Source organism: Theobroma cacao, chromosome 4 (assembly GCF_053813885.1).
Source record: "Theobroma cacao isolate CCN51 chromosome 4, ASM5381388v1, whole genome shotgun sequence".
Lineage (NCBI taxonomy): Eukaryota > Viridiplantae > Streptophyta > Magnoliopsida > Malvales > Malvaceae > Theobroma > Theobroma cacao.
In genome coordinates, this window is record NC_142642.1 from 31190531 (window position 1) to 31205522 (window position 14992).

The 14992-nt window shown below is 34.6% G+C and overlaps 1 protein-coding gene and 1 long non-coding RNA gene across 4 annotated transcripts; both read right to left on the reverse strand.

Moving 5' to 3' along the window:
* Positions 1 to 4050: 4050 nt before the first annotated feature.
* On the reverse strand, positions 4051 to 4859 carry LOC148763288 (uncharacterized). Its single transcript, XR_016026010.1, has 2 exons — positions 4697 to 4859; positions 4051 to 4492 (listed from the first exon to the last, which is right to left on the reverse strand). It is a non-coding gene; the product is annotated as an uncharacterized LOC148763288 (long non-coding RNA).
* A 1123-nt stretch (positions 4860 to 5982) lies between these two features.
* Positions 5983 to 10172, reverse strand: LOC148763289 (isoprenylcysteine alpha-carbonyl methylesterase ICME-like). 3 transcript variants are annotated; one of them, XR_016026013.1, is made up of 8 exons: positions 10039 to 10172; positions 9666 to 9767; positions 9443 to 9580; positions 8251 to 8316; positions 7992 to 8135; positions 7436 to 7526; positions 6578 to 6758; positions 6368 to 6507 (listed from the first exon to the last, which is right to left on the reverse strand). XR_016026013.1 is itself a non-coding variant. In XM_088805984.1 (7 exons), the coding sequence occupies exons 2-7, from the start codon at positions 9737 to 9739 to the stop codon at positions 6346 to 6348; spliced, it is 675 nt and encodes a 224-aa protein (XP_088662110.1). In that variant the 5' UTR covers positions 9740 to 9767; positions 10039 to 10172; the 3' UTR covers positions 5983 to 6345. The 3 variants fall into 3 exon arrangements, 2 of the variants coding, with proteins under 2 accessions (XP_088662110.1, XP_088662111.1); XM_088805984.1 differs by lacking the exon at positions 6578 to 6758 and having other exon boundaries at positions 5983 to 6507; XM_088805985.1 differs by having other exon boundaries at positions 6363 to 6758.
* Positions 10173 to 14992: the final 4820 nt, after the last annotated feature.

Consider the following 14992-nt stretch of genomic DNA (forward strand, 5'->3'; position numbering starts at 1 on the left):
TCCATTTACTTCTTCCATTAATACTTGTAAAACAAATTCTAAGATTTTTGATCTGTGGCATTACAGACTTGGTCATTTGCCTGTTGACAAAATAAAATTGCTTCATAAACAATTTCCTCTAATTTCTTGTGAGCAGGATTTTTTGTGTGAAGCTTGTCATTTGGCTAAACAAAAAAGGCTACCTTTCTCGAAACATGTGCCAAATACTAAATTTCCTTTTGAAATAGTACATGTAGATGTATGGGGGCCTTATACTACATGTACAACAGGAGGACATCATTATTTCTTAATTGTGGTTGATGATTTCAACAAATTTACATGGATTTTTTTAATGAGAGCCAAATCAGATACTTTGTCAATCATTCCTTCTTTTTATAATTTGATTCAAAATCAATTCAACACTTCAATCAAGCAAATAAGATCTGACAATGGCCCTGAATTCAATTCACTTGAAATTTATGCTTCAAAAGGTATTTTGTGCACCAGTTATCCTGTGTTGAAACACCACAACAGAATGGTGTTGTGGAAAGGAAACATCAAACTTTACTTGTAGTAGCCCAGTCATTGCTGTTTCAGTCAGGTTTACCTACAAAGTTCTGGGGAGATGCAATTCTTACTGCAGCTCATATCATTAACAGAATTCCTTCTAGTGTCATTCATAACAGAACACCTTATGAAGTTCTTTTCCATAAACCTTCTTCATATGATTATTTTAAGGTGTTCGGGTGTTTATGTTTTGCTTCCACATTGACACATGCAAGGAAAAAGTTTGATAAAAGAGCATCTAAGTGTGTATTTCTTGGTTATCCAGTAGGTATTAAGGGTTATAAAGTTTATGATCTTGATGCACATAAGATCCTCATATCAAGAAATGTGATTTTTCATGAGAATGTTTTTCCCTTTAAGTCCAAATCTAATTCAGTTCAATCATTTGAATTTCCCCAAACACCTGATCTGCATGAATCTAATTTCCAATTCTTCGATTTTATTGATGAAAATTTTGCCTCTCATAGTCCTTCATCATTTGAATCAGGATCATTTGAACCTTCTTCATCATCTTTTCCAGTTCATAATGTTGAAACTAATTCCCATTTTCCTTTATTATCTTCAGACAATGTGTCTTCTAGTAATGTACCTATTATTTCTCTTAATGTTGATTCTGTTATTCTTGTACAAACTGATTCAAATATTCCTCCTGAATCATTACTTAGGAGAAACAGTAGAATTAGACATCCACCAAAGTATCTAGAGGTTTATGATCATAATCTTTCTTCACAGAGTATTATTGTTACAGCACACACTATTTCTAGATATTTGTCCAGCAGTAAGCTTTCCAATGAACACAGAATTTTTACTGCTTCATTATCTCAAATACCTGAACCTTAATTCTATCACCAAGCTATACATTATTCTCAATGGAGAGATGCAATGCAAAGTGAATTTAAAGCCTTGGAAGATAATGGTACATGGAGTGTGGTACCTTTGCCTAAAAATTGTCATGCTAGGGTGTAAATGGGTTTATAAAATCAAAATGAATGCAGATGGTATTATGGAGAGATATAAGGCACGCTTGGCAACCAAAGGTTATAGTCAAGTGGAAGGGTTTGACTATCAAGAAACCTTCAGTCCAGTTGCAAAACATACCACTGTTAGGGTATTTTGGCACTTGCAGTAGCCAAGAACTGATTTTTGTCTCAGTTGGACATCAACAATGCTTTTCTAAATGGAGATCTGGAAGAAACAGTTTATATGGATCTTCCTCAGGGTTATCATTTTCAAGGGGAGTGTGCACCAAGAACTAAGATGGTGTGTCATTTGCATAAGTCACTATATGGACTTAAACAAGCTTCTAGGCAGTGGAATTCTAAATTTGCAACTTCATTGATTCAATATGGTTTCAGTCAATCGAAGTCTGATTATTCCTTGTTTACCATGACAACTACTAATGGAGATTTTGTGGCACTGCTGGTTTATGTGGCTGACATTATCATTGGTAGCTCATCTTTACAAGCTGCTGATGAAGTGAAGAAGTATTTGAGTTCGAAATTTAAATTGAAAGATCTTGGTAAGTTGAAATATTTCCTTGGTCTGGAAATTGCAAGATCATCAGAAGGTATTTCTTTATGTCAAAGAAAATATACATTGGATTTGCTTGAAGAACATGGTATGTTGGGGACTAAACCAACTTCAACTCCTATAGATTACAATCATAAGTTAAGAAAAGTAGAAGCTGAAGAGAAACTAGTTGATCATACTCTATATCGACAGCTAATTGGGAAATTGTTATATCTGACTTTTACCAGGCCAGATATAACTTATGCAGTTCAAGTTTTATCCCAATTTATGGATAAACTTGGACATGTGCATATGATGGCAACATACAGAGTATTGAAATACTTGAAGTTAGCACCTAGACAAGGGATCTTGATGAGAGCAGATTCAGAATTATGCATCACAGCTTATTCTGACAGTGATTGGGCTGGATGCCCTGACACTAGATGATCTGTAACAGGTTTTAGTGTATTCATTGGCAACTCATTGGTGAGTTGGAAGTCTAAAAAGCAATCTGTGGTAGCACGAAGTTCAACAGAAGCAGAATATCGTTCAATGGCATCTATTTGCTGTGAGGTGATATGGATACATTCCTTGTTAGCAAATTTTGGTTTTGAACATAAAGGTGCAATCAAGTTATATTGTGATAACCAATCTGCCATTCACATTTGTAGAAATCCCATATTTCATGAACGGACGAAGCACATTGAACTTGACTGCCATTTTATCCGAGAAAAGGTAGTAGCAGGAATTATAAAGCCTATGTATGTATCAAGTAATGAACAAGTAGCAGATTTGTTTACAAAAGCGTTGCAACCAAAGCAGTTCCACAGTCTATTTAACAAGATGTGTGCTCATAACATTCACACACCTCTTGAGGGGGAGTGTTAAAGGAGAAGATAGGCACGTGAGCAGAATAAGTTTTCAAGTTAAAGACACGTGCTTTAGTTTTAACTTTGTACAGTAATTTATTAGTTGTTACTACAGTTATTAGGAGTTGCTAACTTTTACTCTGTTCGTTAAGGAATTAGTTTTCTGTCTAATACTTGTAACCAACTATAAATAGGGGTTGTTGGTCATTTGTACAGAGCATGTGAGTGAATAAAATTTTTCCAGATTCTTATTTCTGCAGCTGGGCACTTCAACTCCTTCAACTTCTCCAGATTCTTTAACATAGATCACAAAATTATTTTAGGAAAATAAATTTGTCAAAAATGCCAAGTATACACTTGAGATCAGAGTTTTTAAACTCTACCAATCGAGTTACATAGTTTTCATATCCATTTGTCAATTAATTGATATATTGTTATTAAATATTTTCATAAATATGTTTTAATGAGATACGTGTCAATCTTTTAATATTGATTATAAAATTTGAAAACTCTGACAACAATTTATAGGATAATTTTCAAAAAAAAAAAAAGAGGAAGTGGAAGTTTATTTGTCATTTAAGTTTTATTAGATAAAACCATTGTAAAATTTCAAAACTATTGAAATGGCTACAAAGCTAAAAATTGGATAAAAACTTTAAGTAATAGCGTAACCACATGATTTTGAAAGTAAATTCAATAAAAATTTACTGAATGTTTAATTTTTAATAGTATACCACCTGATTTTGAATGTATAAATTCAATACTTAAATGTTTTAAAACTAAAAATTTAGCATTCATTTTTATTGCCTTCAGTTGAGGTTTGCCTCTCGGAATGGAAAAATCGGTGTAGGGATAAATTTTACTGAGCGCCGAATGGAAATTTTTAAACATTTTAAATATTTAAATATTTTAAAAGCTCCGAATGGAAATTTTTGTAATTCAGGTGTAGGGATGGTTTAGATATGTCCATGGACCGGATTATCCACCTAGACATGTAGGCCCGACCCGCTTTAGACCAGTGCTTGAGATCGACTGTTTGGCAAAATTGTTTATTTTTATTTGATTTTAATAGTAAGGTATAGATATAAATTTAATAAAGTTATTTTAATAACCAAATACGATGTAGTTAGGCCCACAGGAAATGCGACTCTGGAGTAAACAGGGTTCGCCATTATTTTTAGAGAAGCTATTGAGAGGTACAGGGTTTAACTGATAATACATAAGAGGAGATAATTGGAGACATTTTATGCCTGACCTTTATTTTCCAAATTTAAAACCGGGGGCAAATCAATTACACTATTCTTGGATATTTACTCCCAAAATAACAAGTAGAAAGAAAACAGACAAGACATTATTATGGAGCTCAGTTATTGTTCTTCATTCTTTCAGCGTGGATGCTTTTATACTTTATTTAGGTTATGGGCAATCACCCTGGAAAGGAGAATTACACTTCTTTGGGGGCTTTGGGATGCAAGAAGTAAATGGTCTGCCACGGCATGGTACTGCTGCTGGAGGTCTGTTCCCTGTTACAGGGGTTCCACTTCCACTTCCCCCACCACCTTTAGAACCTACAAATGTTATGAGAATATTAAAGAAGATGAAGATGATTTTCATGTTATCCTAAAAGTTCATTTCTGTTGAATTTCGTAATAAATACAAGAATTTTTATAAAAAAAATTAATCTAATGTTTGTTTGTTTCAAGATTAACTTAAATCTAAAACAATTAAGTAATACAGGCGAGAAAATAAAACTAGTGCACTTAGCATCTTACCAATACTTTGAGCAGCAATAGAAGAGGCGGAGAAGAGAAGGGCGGACAAAAGAAGGAAGAGTGTAAGCAAGGCCCTCATGTTTGGAAGTTGAATTAATGTTGTCTTGGCGTGATATTCACCACCTGTTTACCGATATTTATAGTGCATTCATCGGAGAGGGAGGGAGTGGAAGATTTTCTCTAGACTTTATAATATAGTTTCTATTATTAGGAGAAGGGTTGTCCTTTCTGAATGGTATCAAAGAGAAAGCGCAGAGAAGCCCCCCGGACCCAACCATCAATATTGACTAGGAAACACGGATGGATTCACACTTGGCTCGTTGGAGAGCAAGTGCCTGGCATTTTTTTTCTTATACATTTATGATATTCCTACTAAATGCTCCCAAATTTAAAGAAAGAAAGAAAGAAAGAGATACTACCCATGTTTGTATTATTTTAACTGATTATTTTGGGTTATTCGATAGTCCTGTAAAAACAAATGATTGAGACATATTGTGTTGTTAATAAAATTACTTACTTACACCAACAATGATCTTTTCAACCAGCCAGGTTGACTAAGTCAATGACCAAAGTAGTGCCGATGGAAAATTGACGTCGATTTTTCCAAAGTCAAAGTAAAGAAACCCACTGATTGCGGGCACAGAGATTTTCATTTCTTTATCCTTCTAGCCTATTTGTTTTCTGGAATGCTTACAATTTTGATCAAAGGCATTTGAGCCGCCCAAATTTGAACGGAGAAAGGCATTACTTCCACGAGGCAATAATATAATGCCTGACTTGGTTGACTACCCTTGTCCATGCACGCGTCCAAAATTGCCCACTCATGACTTTGTTTGATCCAGCTGGAAGTACTGTCCGAGTATAACTATTTTTAAAGTGTTAAAACAGAAAAATTAAATTTATTTTTTTCACAAACTTATTGCATAAGTGCTGTAGGAGGAATTATTTGACAATATTTTAAATTATTTCTAATCAACAAAAACATTTATTTCATTAAACCAAATTAGAATGAAAATAAGTAAATAAAATAAATAACCAAGAGAAAAATTAAATCAAACAGAATATATATATATATAATTTGTACCTCTAATTTCATGAATTATTGAAGGGTAAAGTAAGAATATAAAAAAAGTTTTATTAAATGGAGATTTATTACTACCTGTTAGGTTCAAAGATTTAGATTTTTATTATTTCATTTAAAAACTAAAAAGGATAAAACAAAATGTTTCATCAAAACTTTGAAACATACATCTCACCCACGTCGCAATCTTGAATCTTACATGCCGTATCCACAAAATTTGATGATCTGATTGCTTATCATATGTATATAGTACAGAATATATGACCCATGCACTAGTTTGGCATTGGACATCCTTAGAACTACCAACTTAGCCTAATTTAAAGGAGCAACGCACTATTATATGGCTGATGCCTCTACTGCAGGAGCTCATGCATTTACTCGCTGGGGTAACACCTATGATTCTAGAAAATTGTTCATCCTCCTATAATATCTAAAAGGACTAAAGCAACCAATGAATGCTAGAAAGAAGATGGTCACACTAGACAACTATAGGTATGTAGAGGAAGAACTGAAGATGCCATAGACATCATCAAGAAATGGACCTCCATGTTGAGAAACAGAAAAAGGACTAGAAGGGGCTGATCTGACGAGCCAAACTTAACAAAATCTCAGGCACAAGGCGTTTTCTTGGAGGTGCCAAAGCATCCTTGGCAAGAGCTTCCTCATCACCAGCATGTATCACAGCAACCAGATGGTCAAATAGATCGTCCTTTCCACCTCTTAAAGGATCCTGCATAGCAGTACTCAACTTTAGTGGAGGATACAAGGGTTTCTCAATGCCATATAAATAAATTTATTACCAATTTAATTGCTCAAGGAACTGGATTGCAGGGAAGCCTTCTTCAATGCCATACCAATGCAGTGGCGAAGAACATTGTTTGGTGAATTGTAACATTTTCTCAGACAATTTCATGAAGCATTGAAACAGTGTATGCTCGATTCACACATTACAACACAATAAAAATTGTGTAACATACTTACCTAGTTCACAAGCCAACCTTCGGGGATTAATCCTTAAACATAGTTAAATTAGAAAATCACAAAAAAAAAAAAAAGAATTCCATGAAAAAGAGTAGTTTGGTTCAATTTGCAACATCCAACAAAAACCAAAAAGCTACACTAAGAAAAATGTTGAAGCCTGGTCATTTGGTAGAAAGATGACCCGATATCAATAGTGAGGACTGCAGTTGTTGTAAAAGGAATCTAAAATGTCAGAATAAGTTTCTATAGTTCATGAAGAGAAGTCAAGACCTTGAAACTTATAACGCACAAAATTCATTCTTCTTTCTCCTTTTTCTTTCCAGAGCAGAACCAAAACATTTTCATAAATTCAAATGAAATGAGTTGTTAATACTATCACAAAGAATAATTTACTTTACTATTTCCAAGTAAAGCTTCATGCAGTTTGAGCTCAACTCTCAAAGATCTTCAGGAAAATAATTAAAATCTTATGTTCAACTTAACCCAAGTTCAACATAGTCAGCCCAGCATATATGTAGATTAAAAGGACCCCACATCAGGCACACTAATGAAGGTGATATGTGAAAGTGATTTTCATTTAGTTGCATATCATAAAAGTACACACTGGATGACAGACTGCAGTAGGACAAGTAAATTAAACCTTTAATGACAACAAAAAGATAGTACTGATCACTAACCTGTAAAAACAAATCTGTATGAGATTTTCCTTCATATAGGATTAGCTCTGCGTCAGCCCCTACCCCTTTCAGAGCATCTACAAAGTTTATACTGCACAGAAATGTCAATATCAGGAAAGAATGCCTCAATTTTTGAGTAAATTTGCAGTAGTTCATGACTCCATTTCACAACTTTCAATACTATTTACCTCTACAATCTAGAAATTAAAGTTATAAACTGCGTTTGAAAGGGACGGCAAATTGGGAAACAGATACATTACAAGCAGTATGATATCTGTTCTTCATCACCATACCTTCAGTAGAGAGCGCACTATCTAACAGAATTATTCCAATTACAAATCATTATCACATAATACCCCTTATGATTCCAAAATAAAAATATAGTACTGGGACTAAACAAGAGCAGGTACCTACTCATCACCTGGATGTCTAACTTGCCTTTTTTTTAAGAAGTACATGCAGTTTGAAAGCAAACAAAGATATTTACCAATAAACTTCAAGGAGTCAAATCCAATAAGAACTTAGTTGTTAGCATTATGTCAATGGGCATTCAAACCTGGCATCTGATGGTATTGAATAATCTGAAGTTCCATGGAAAAGTTTAATAGGAGGCAGAAGAGAAGCAGCATCTCTACTGCTTGGATCTTTTATTCTAACTTCAGGAGAAAATTGTTCAAAGGACTCTTCCCCTTCCATAATGCTGTAACATCATAACAGAACTTTTGTTGGATAATAGTAAAATTGTACATGGGAAATAAAAGGAAAATCTCAAGCATATATAGATGTTTACCAGAAAAATATTATAGGCTGAATACCTTAAAAAGATGGAACGATAAAGGCCTCGATTGTGGAAATGATCAACCAAATTAAATAAATTGTACCTATACACAAAATTTAAAAGGAAAATAAGCACAGATTTATGAACAACTATCAATCTGTCTTTACAACTTAGAGGGAAAATAAGACCATACTATGTACAACTATAAATCAAAAGAAAAAGATTAACTTATGCCCTTAAAAATATAAAGAAAGTCCTTATCGCTTTTAGCAGCCTCACATGCATATTTTTTAGCATTTCAAGGAAGTCCTAACATTCTAGAACTAGTGAAAGAAAATGCTCCTGCAAGCCTTGCAAGAGAGGATTGATGGTTTTCAGGTTTAGTTCTTCAGTAGCAAAGCAAATGCTCAGAGCACAGTATCAAATTAAAAGATTTTCACCAGGTGTTGGTAAGTTGATAATTATCAAAATGAAGGATCAGAGGAAAATTCAATTTTACTTAATTTCAAATGATGCTGTCTTTCTTTCACGAGGCAAAAGTTAGTGCGTGATAACTAAGTTACACTTCTTTCTGACAACCATATTGACAAGTAGCAAGCAAACTGCACGCATTTTTATATAATTGGTTTTGACTTTTGCAATATACATTTTTAGTTTTGTTGCTGAGAAAACAAAATATTTTTGTTTTGTTTTTTACAAGGTTTATTTGGTTTTTTCCACAAAACTATAGTTCTTTTTTTTTTTTTTTTTTGAGGGGGGGAGGGGTATATAACTATAGTTCTATCGATTAAAATTTTAGAAATGATGAAATTACAATTAAATTTCTTTGTGGGGGGGACAATATGTACCAATTACTAAATCGATCATCCCATTTCATAAAATTTTATTATAGATATGATTTGAATAGCTTTAAATACAATAAGACAAGAACTTTTATGCCAATAAACTTTAAACTAATTTATTATTTTTCAATATAAAATTAATTAAATAATAATAAATTATTACTATTTAATTATTTTTCTTAACTAGAATTCTTCCAGAAAACAAAAACATAACTTAATGTTTTTTGCACCCCCCACACCCCCTTCTCTCTCACTTCTAAACCTGGCTCCATCCCTGCTCATAATAAAGATCTTTGCAGATCATTAATCCTGTTGCTGCTACATACTAATTATGACCAAAAAATAGATAAGTGAAAGACTCATGATAAAGAGCACATAAAAGTTTACCCTCCAGATAAACCGAAATAAGCTTTTATCTGAGAGACACTCCAGCTGGTGTTCTCTCCTCTAGATTCTCTGATTGCTTGCTCCAAGAGAACACAAGCAGAAACCTGTGCACCGGCTGACTGCCCCATTAAATAGATTCTACTCAAAAATAATCATAAAGGAGTCAATTGACATAATATGGAAATGGGAGAGGCGAGCACAAATAAAGGAATCAATCAGTCACCTGTTAGGATCACCTCCATATTCCCCAATGATATTGCAGACGAATGAGATCCCCTGAGATACATCTTTCACCATATCACTAATGGTTCCCTGGGGAAAGTTTCTACATAGAAATATCAAGTAAAGACAATCAGTGATAGAAGAAAACAGACAGGCATCTTGAATATAATAATATTTTATGAAAATATGTGGGTCAGTTAATAACAGGTGAGGGAAATTGCATGAAGCATAGGGACAAAACCTTTCTTTGGGTAGGGCATTACATAGAATGAAATTATAAGTACTTATTTTGACCCTTAAAATATTCACTAGCATGTAGCATCATAGACGAACATGAACACAGCACCATGTCACAGCATTAACCGAATTAATACCTGTAATCAACGCATGCTACTATGATATCTCTTTCTGCCAATTGTAGTCCCAGAAGGGAACCCCAAGCCTTGTACCTAAATCAGCAGAAAAGTACAGAGACTTAACATAAGAAAAAAAATGAAAGATGTTATACACTTCAAACATACATTTTTATGGTCAGCCAGAGACGAAAGTTGTCGTTAGTGTTAGACACTGTTTGATCATTTAAGTCTTGTGAGTGAGCAATTTTAGCCCGAAATTTTCTTTAGTTTTATAGATACCTCATATAACAGCATATCTGTTAGGATAGTCTTGAATTGTGATTTAATTAGGATTGTTTAATTCTAATTAAATTAGTATACCTTATAAAATAGTTTTTAAATCTAGTTAGACTAGAATAACAATTCCTAATTCTATTAGGATAAGATTCCTAATTATATTAGGATAAGGTTATTGTATTTGGCATTATAAAATGACCCTATGGGTTAAAGAATAATCATCACCTAGATTTAGAGAGAGTGATTTAGGTGTACGTGGGATACGGGTTGTGAGTTTGAGACTGTTCTTATAATCTTCTGATTTTTCTCTTAGTGAATTTTTTTCTGTTGCTGTGCCCGTAGACGTAAGTCATCAAAAATCGAACCACGTAAATTCTTGTGTTCTTGTGGGTGTACTTGATTTTTTTTTCTTTATTCTATTGATTAGGTTAGATCTTGGGCAATTCTTTAGAGATAATTCCACAATTTCCCAACAAACTGGTATCAGAGCTTCAAGGTCTTGGGTCAATCTGAATCTTGCTATGGCAACTTCGTCGACCAAGTATGAGATTGAAAAGTTTAATGGAAGAAACGATTTCAGCCTGTGGCGTGTTAAGATGCGCGCATTGCTAGTGCAACAAGGACTGTTGAAGGCACTGAAGGGAAAAGAGTATCTTCCTTCGAATTTATCTGATGGTGAGAAAGATGACCTTATGGAGAAAGCACATAGTGCTATTCTCCTAGCTTTGTCTGATGAGGTGCTAAAAGAAGTCACGGATGAAGAATCTGCTACTGCAGTGTGGTTTAAACTCGAAAGTATTTATATGACTAAATTCCTGACGAATCGGCTTTATATGAAGCAACGATTGTATACTCTCAAGATGAGTGAAGGTACGTCCGTTAATACCTACATTAATGAATTTAATAGAGTTATTCTTGATTTAAAGAATATCGATGTTAAAATTGAGGATGAAGACCTAGCCCTAATTCTTTTATGTTCTTTGCCTCCATCGTATGAAAACTTCGTGGATACTATATTATATGGCCGAGACACTTTCACTTTCGAGGATGTAAGAGCATCTTTAAATTCCAAGGAATTGAAGAAGAAAGTTAGTGGTATCCAGAATGAAAATCAAGCAGAAGGTTTGGTTGTGAATAGAGGAAAAGATAGAGAGAAGGCTATAGACAAAAAAGGTAAATCTAGAGCAAAAGGGAAAACTTGCTGGAATTGTGGTCAAAAAGGGCATTTTAGTCAAGACTATACCAAATTTAAGGATGATGAAAAGTTCAATAAGTCTGAGAATACTGCAAACGTGGTTGGAGATGACTTTGATACTTTTGAGGAAACTGATAATGTTCTTGCAATTACTAATGGTAACTTGATGGATACATGGATCTTGGATTCGGCTTGTTGCTTTCATATATGTCATAGGCGTGATTGGTTTACAACTTATCAATCTGTTGATATGGGCACTGTAAAATTAGGAGATGATCTTTCTCTCTCAGTTATTGGGATTGGCACAATTCGAATTAGGATGTTTGATGATATGGTAAGAACACTTGAGGTAAAATATGTCCCTAACATGAAAAAGAATTTAATATCCTTGAGTTTGTTAGATAAGAAGGGCTACAAATATAGTGGCCAAGATGGTGTCTTGAATGTATCTAAAGGAGCCTTAACTATCATGAAGGGCAAGTTATCCGGTGACCTTTATTGTCTAGTGGGAAACACGATCATTGAAACTGTTTTTGTGGTCTCATCTAATGATCCTGAAGATGATGTAACACATTTATGGCATATGAGATTGGGTCATATGAGCGAGAGAGGGATTAGAAAACTGAGTAAGCGTAGTTTGCTATGTGGTCAAAAGAGTGAAAAGCTAGATTTCTGTGAGCAACATATAGTGAAATTTAACACTACAACTCATCGAACCAAGAGTGCAGTAAACTACATCCATTCAGATTTGTGGGGTCCTTCTTCGGTGGCATCAAAAGGTGGATCATTATACATGTGGATCTTTATTGATGATTTTTCAAGAAAGGTGTGGACGTATCTTCTGAAGGCTATGAGTGAAGTGTTAACCACCTTTTTGCATTGGAAGGTATTGATCGAGAAGCAGACTAAGAAAATGATCGAGAGCTTTCGAACAAACAAAGGTTTGGAATTTTGCAAATGTGAGTTTGGTCTATTCTACAAGAATGAGAAAATCATTAAACATTGCACTGTCGTCAAAACACCACATCAAAACGGTATTGTAGAATGGATGAAGCAAACACTTTTAGAAATAGCAAAATACGTGTTCTCAAATGTTGGCCTAACCAAAGTATTCTTGACATAAATTATCAACATGGCTTGTTACTTGGTAAATCGGTCTCCACCAACTGCAATTAAATTTAAGACTCCCAAGGAAGTTTGGTCTGGTAAGCCCGTTGATTACTCTATATTGAGAGTATTTGGTTGTCCTGTTCATGTTCATATGAGTGATGGTAAACTTGAGTTAAGGGTGACAGAGTGCATATTCCTAGGCTATGCATATGGGGTGAAGGGTTATCAGTTGTGGTGTACTGATTGTAAGTTTCCCAAGTTTATGGTGAGTCGGGATGTTACCTTTGACAAGTCTGCATTACTTTGTGGGATAAAGTCTAGAATTGCAAACACATCAGACCAAGAAGTTGGCAAGCAGGTGGAGCTTGAAATCAATGCTCTTGTGACAGTGCGAGATGATAATGAAATCCAGAAAGAATTGCAAGAGGTACAAGAATTGGTATCTCAACGAAGGATTATTTGTATTGATGGTGATTCTTATTCTTATGTTTTATTTGTGGAAGTAAAGATTGATGAGCCTTACTTTTATCATGAAGAAATTACATATGCCGAGTCTTCTAAGAAGATTGAGTCTCTACATTGGGATCAAACATGGGAGCTTGTGAAAACACCTAAAGTTACTATTGAAGTTGGCTTAGTGTGTGAAGGAGGTGCAAACATTAGTCGTAATGTGGTTGGCTTTTCCAAATCAGATTTTGCTGGTGATCTAGATAGTAAAAGATCTCGAATGGGGTATGTGTTCACTCTCTCAAGGTCTGCAATCAGTTGGAAAGTAATAGCTGCTTTGTTTACAACTGAAGTTGAATATATGACTGTGACCGAGACTGTTAATAAGGCCTTATGGCTTCGAGACTTGGTTAGTGATCTTTGTTTTCGACAAGAATCTAGATGTGAGATTGTAGTAAAGAAAATAGTTACATATGAAAATCTGGTAGATATGTTAACTAAGTCAGTTTCTAGGATAAAGTTCAAGTATTGCTTGGACTTGATTGGTGTTCGTAGTGCTTGAGGCCCATTGGGGTAGTGGCGGTGTCGACAGAGATTGGTTCGTAAGGTGGAGCTTGGTGAATTCAAGCCTAAGGTGGAGATTTGTTAGGATAGTCTTGAATTGTGATTTAATTAGGATTGTTTAATTCTAATTAAATTAGTATACCTTATAAAATAGTCTTTAAATCTAGTTAGACTAGAATAACAATTCCTAATTCTATTAGGATAAGATTCCTAATTATATTAGGATAAGGTTATTGTATTTGGCACTATAAAAAGACCCTATAGGTTAAAGAATAATCATCACCTAGATTTAGAGAGAGTGATTTAGGTGTACGTGGGATAAGGGTTGTGAGTTTGAGACTGTGCTTGTAATCTTCTGATTTTTCTATTAATGAATTTTTCTCTATTGCTGTGCCGTGGACGTAGGTCATCAAAAGACCGAACCACGTAAATTCTTGAGTTCTTGTGGGTGTGCTTGATTTCTTTCTTTCTTTATTCTATTGATTGGGTTAGATCTTGGGCAATTCTTTAGAGACAATTCCGTAATTTCCCAACAATATCTCAATCTATAATTATCTAATTCCTCAGCACAGACCACATGCACTAACAACTAAAGGAATTGACAAACTGATGCAGAACCACCTTATGAAATATTAGGGAAACCCTACGGTTGTATTTTGTATTTCTTTTTTATGTTAAGATTTACGGGTGATAAGCTACAAAAGCTAGAATGAGTTTGTCGTAACGTGCGGGTCCGGGAACCCGACCGCCAAACGCGGGCGAAAATTAAAATCGGTTTAGGAGTCGCCACCAATTTTTTTTTATCTAGGTGTGATTGGTCACCTATTAACACGATTCTTGATCGACGAAGTCCTAAATTAATTTTAGGTCCGTCGAAAGAACGAGAACTGATCCACGTTTTTAGAGATGGGTTCGGGAGTGCGGTTACACGCGAAGAAGGGTTAGCACCTCCGTGGCTCCCATTTCACGAACGGTACCATTTAATCTTAAGTTATCTTAATATAGCCTTCTCTTAGTTTAATCCCTACTTTATTAATTAAATTTTTATTAAATTGACAGACTGAGTTTTTTTAATTGGTTTTACGTATGCACATGATGCAAGCGTAAAATGATGTCATGACTTGTTTATTTTAAATGATGGAGTCGGTAATCTTTTATTGGAAAATTATTCGAAGATCATCCCAACGCTTTGGTGAAGTCTCGAAATTCTCCTCACCTAAAGATATCCCCGGAAGAACTCGTCTCTACGAGCTCCTCGGGAAAATCCCATCATCGGGATTTTCGTACCATTTGCAAAATAAATGTGACGTGCAATGACAATATAAAATGATGAAATCTACATGACCATATTTATTAATTAGTTGGTTGGTAATACTAACA

Coding starts and splice junctions, on each gene's coding strand:
- LOC148763289 (XM_088805984.1), bottom strand. CDS start 9,739: ATGGTGAAAGATGTATCTCAGGGGATCTCATTCGTCTGCAATATCATT. Junction 8,317..9,442: donor TATTTCGGTTTATCTGGAGG/GTAAACTTTTAT, acceptor TTTTGTGTATAG/GTACAATTTATTTAATTTGG. Junction 8,136..8,250: donor TATCGTTCCATCTTTTTAAG/GTATTCAGCCTA, acceptor ATGATGTTACAG/CATTATGGAAGGGGAAGAGT.